Source organism: Nyctereutes procyonoides, unplaced genomic scaffold (assembly GCF_905146905.1).
Source record: "Nyctereutes procyonoides isolate TBG_1078 unplaced genomic scaffold, NYPRO_anot_genome, whole genome shotgun sequence".
Classification (NCBI taxonomy): Eukaryota; Metazoa; Chordata; class Mammalia; order Carnivora; family Canidae; genus Nyctereutes; species Nyctereutes procyonoides.
Window position 1 is genome coordinate 53,092,294 of NW_026575133.1, and position 3,906 is coordinate 53,096,199.

Consider the following 3,906-nt stretch of genomic DNA (forward strand, 5'->3'; position numbering starts at 1 on the left):
CGAGTCACAAATGTCAATGTCAGAATTATACTTGTGTCGCCAATCCTTCTGGTTCAGCGGATTTAAATCCTCTTCTGCCCAGTTTCCTCTTCAATCAGACTTTCCTAAAAAATACATGAGCAAAAAATATATCAAGGTTGGTCTTACTAGCTGGATTTCACTGTGCTTTTGATATCTTAATTTCTGAAATACCGATATAGAAAGAAGAGAGCCATTTATTTTTGTGCACGAAAAAGTGCTAGAGAGAGATATTAGATCATGTGTTTCTAAGTTGTTTAATAACCATAACATTAATAGTTTAAGGACAGGCTATGAAGGAGGTGAAGAAAGGTCTGATCTCAGTTTGTTTTTGTTTTTTTTTTTTTTAATTGTAGTTATTTTAGAGGGGGAGAGAGAGTGTGAATGGGGTGGAGGGTGGAGGAAGAGTAGAGGGGGAGGGACAAGCAGACTGCGCTGAGCATGAGCCCAATGTGGGGCTTGATCCCAGGACCCTGGAATCAGGACCTGGGCTAAACCCAAAAGTTGGATGCTCAATGACTGAGCTACCCAGGCGCCCCTGATCGCAGTGTAATTAACCCTGCTTTGTCTCCCCTCTTTCTAAGGTCACGTTGGGGAAATTTCACTGCTCACTATGATTTTTATTATATGGTAAGTAGGAATGGACACAGAAAGCCAATAACGATCTCAGTCTGATTTTTTTTCTTTGAACCATGGGTGCAGAAGTCGTCAATGGAGAAGGTGAAAGCTATAGCTTGTGTTTATGTATGATTTATTTTTTATTTTTTTTTTATTTATGATAGTCACACACAGAGAGAGAGAGAGGCAGAGACACAGGCAGAGGGAGAAGCAGGCTCCATGCACCGGGAGCCCGACATGGGATTCAATCCCGGGTCTCCAGGATCGCGCCCTGGGCCAAAGGCAGGTGCCAAACCGCTGCGCCACCCAGGGATCCCTGTTTATATATGATTTATTCAGGCTTTCCCTGCTCGTGGGCATAGCTGTAACTAGCTATAGTGCCCCAACTGCCGCAAATAAGGGGACCACAGGAGCTCTAAAAGTCCCAACAATGAGCTCAAGCTCCAACCTCTATATCCAGTGCTCTGTATACTTGCTTTCTCGTTATCAAAAACCTGCATTAGGGTAGTAGGCTCCCATTTGGAGTGGGGATTTGGAGATTGTTATAATCCCATCAGAAAATTGGAAATCAAATATGCGGCTCTGAATTATGAATTTACCAGTTTGGAATTCTTTTTTATTCCAAGGGAGGGAAAAAAATGAAGTAGAGCACCATTTTTGAGTTCTACATTTATCCAAGGAAAAAAACCACACCAAACCAAGAACATCCGTGAAGAATTAAGGAGTCCCGCAGAGAAGGGTGGATTAGCCTAGATTAGAGTCCAGGGTGGGTTGCGGTGGTCAATTAATACCTGAGAAGAACTGACATGTAACAGCGGACAGAAATGTATTAGTCATCCTAAAGGCTAGACCAGGATTAGGAGATAAAGGTTACAGAGAGATTTCAATTTAAGGGGAAAAAGGTTCTAACCATTAGCACTGCCTACCCACTGAAAAGGGGTGTGTGACAAATAGGCCCTACCCCAGGAGGAACTCAGGCAGCCAGGAAGGTAAGCCTCACAGAGGCCAAGAGGTGGTTGTCCTAAGTGGACAACCTGAGGGGTCGCATCTCTCCATCTCTAAAGGTCCCTGTCATTTCCACTGTGACTCACCAGAGCTCCTCTCAGGTCCCTGAGGGGAGGTCGGGGCTTGTGGATGGTGCATTCCAGGTGCTGAGGTTCTGCTGGTTGATCAAGTTCTTTGGCCATCTGAGGAAAAAGAACGTGATTTTTGCTGAAGGAGATCAAGAAATGGAATGGGTATTTTCCACCATTTTCACCAAGAACTATGTGTGGAAAGTCAAGGGAATTGTGGGATGAGGATTTTAAGAACATAGATCCGCCCTGAGGCATTTGTACAATTGGGTGGGGCCTCCTGAAGGTGATGGTGGTGGTAAGGAGAGAATATTTTCTCCCTACAGATGATGAGAATGAAGTACTTTGAACCTTATGAGCGGACAATATACAAAATGTCTAGGAGTTTCTAGTTACAAATCGGAATGATTTCTATTAGTTTTTATTAACGATGTCATAGTTAACTATGACTTACTTCACATATGATCTGTGGAGAGGAGATTTCAGTTTCTGGGGCATCTTTATTTCATGCTAAATTATCTTTATTATTTCTCCAAAAAGAGGTATTTCTTTTCAAAGAAAGATAAATGATTTTAAGTTTCTCTCGTTTCCTATTCTCAGCACTATATTAAGTGTCCCAGCCCCGAATTACTCATCCTTTAGGTCTTGGTTTTTTTCCCATTAAGAAACAGTACCAACTGTATTTTTATTAATCCACTATCATCTGGGGGGGGGGGGCGGTTAGCCAGCTAGCATCTAAGGCCTTTCTCCTGCTATCCTCATATGACCCCAAGAAGTCTCATTTAATAGATTAAAAAACTACCCTATGTGAGTGCTGCTCCTAGTACTGAAATCTAATTTATATGAAATCCACTCCAGGATATATTTCGGGATATATTTTGTGTCCTTGAGTTTGCTAACCCTCCCCATTAGCAGCCTTCAAGTTCTTTCCTTAAACACCCATTTCAGTAAAAAGGAATGATAGGGCCTGCACTCTTGATAAGAATACTTATTTATAAGTTATGAAAATGTACACTGGCCTAGTACCATCGATACTTTTAAAAGATGAAATATGAAAAAAAATAAGCAGAAGTTCTAAGATTTTCTCTCCAAATCTCAAGGAATCATCTAGCTCTGGAGACCTTGGGCCCATCCCGTCGTTTTGAATTCCTTTGGCATTTCTAGATACTCAGAGTGCGACACACCACTTCGCACATGTTGCTGCACCTCTTGGAATTGTTCCTGCTGTTTCCTTAGTCCCTACCTGAATAGAGAGCAAGAATGGGACCTGCCTTGGCAAGTGTCTCACCTCTTCCAGAATACCAGGGGTAGAGCAGGGTAGTACGGTTGGGTCACACACACAATGGATTTGTTTTTGTTTTAAAAGGTTTTATTTATTTATTCATGAGAGACCCAGAGAGAGAGGCAGAGACACAGGCAGAGGGAGAAGCAGGCTCCCTGTGGGAAGCCTGATGCAAGACTCGATCCCAGGACCCCAGAATCACGACCCGAGCCAAAGGCAGACACTCAACCTCTGAGCCACCCAGGTGCCCCCCACCCCACCACACACACACACACACAGAATGTTAACACAGAATTGAACCGCATAAGCCATGTCTTATATTGAAGATGAAAGAGACTTACCTCTTGGAATGAATCAATCAAATGTTCAGCATTTCTCTTCCCCCCAGGGCGGAGTCCATAGGACCAGTGTTGGCCGGAGCAGCCCACCACACAGAAGGTCAACAGGAGAAGTCCAGCTACAAGTTTTGGAATTGGCTCCATGCTAAGGAACAGCAATGCAACAGCCAGAATGGACCCAGACTGGCTTGAGCAAGAAAGACCTTCTGGTGAGAAGCCTCGTGTTTATATGCTAACCGTGCAGAAAGCAGAAGTAGCGATGGTCTGCTTCCACCCCAGACGCTGAGACACACATCCCTATGTGCTTGCTTCAGGTTTTTCAGCCACTGGGGATAAAGGCGGTACTTGGAACTTCCATGCTCAGTATATTTTAGTACTAAGCTAGTCTATTTTTATTTTTAGTACTTATTTGGCTATCCAAACCCCAGGATTCCTTCCCTTATCAAGTTCACCTTTTTGCCTTAACATTCCCCCACCCACCCCGCAATGAGTTAGTTTTCAACTGTATCAGTTCCTGAGGTACGGAGAATTGGGCCATCTGCTTGGAAAGGTGGCTCCTGCTAGGAATCTCTGGCTA

The 3,906-nt window shown here is 43.7% G+C and overlaps 1 protein-coding gene across 1 annotated transcript; it reads right to left on the reverse strand.

Moving 5' to 3' along the window:
• On the reverse strand, positions 1–3,591 carry GNRH1 (gonadotropin releasing hormone 1). The gene is made up of 3 exons (XM_055300666.1): positions 3,333–3,591; positions 1,728–1,823; positions 1–104 (listed from the first exon to the last, which is right to left on the reverse strand). Exons 1-3 carry the CDS (start codon positions 3,471–3,473, stop codon positions 63–65), a joined length of 279 nt encoding a protein of 92 aa, XP_055156641.1. The 5' UTR covers positions 3,474–3,591; the 3' UTR covers positions 1–62.
• Positions 3,592–3,906: the final 315 nt, after the last annotated feature.

What these genes read in the sequence shown, in the direction of transcription:
- GNRH1 (XM_055300666.1), bottom strand. Translation starts at nt 3,473, where the DNA reads ATGGAGCCAATTCCAAAACTTGTAGCTGGACTTCTCCTGTTGACCTTC. An exon ending in TGATTGATTCATTCCAAGAG is followed by an intron (nt 1,824 to 3,332) that starts GTAAGTCTCTTT and finishes CTTTTTCCTCAG; the next exon opens with ATGGCCAAAGAACTTGATCA. An exon ending in GGGACCTGAGAGGAGCTCTG is followed by an intron (nt 105 to 1,727) that starts GTGAGTCACAGT and finishes TGTATTTTTTAG; the next exon opens with GAAAGTCTGATTGAAGAGGA.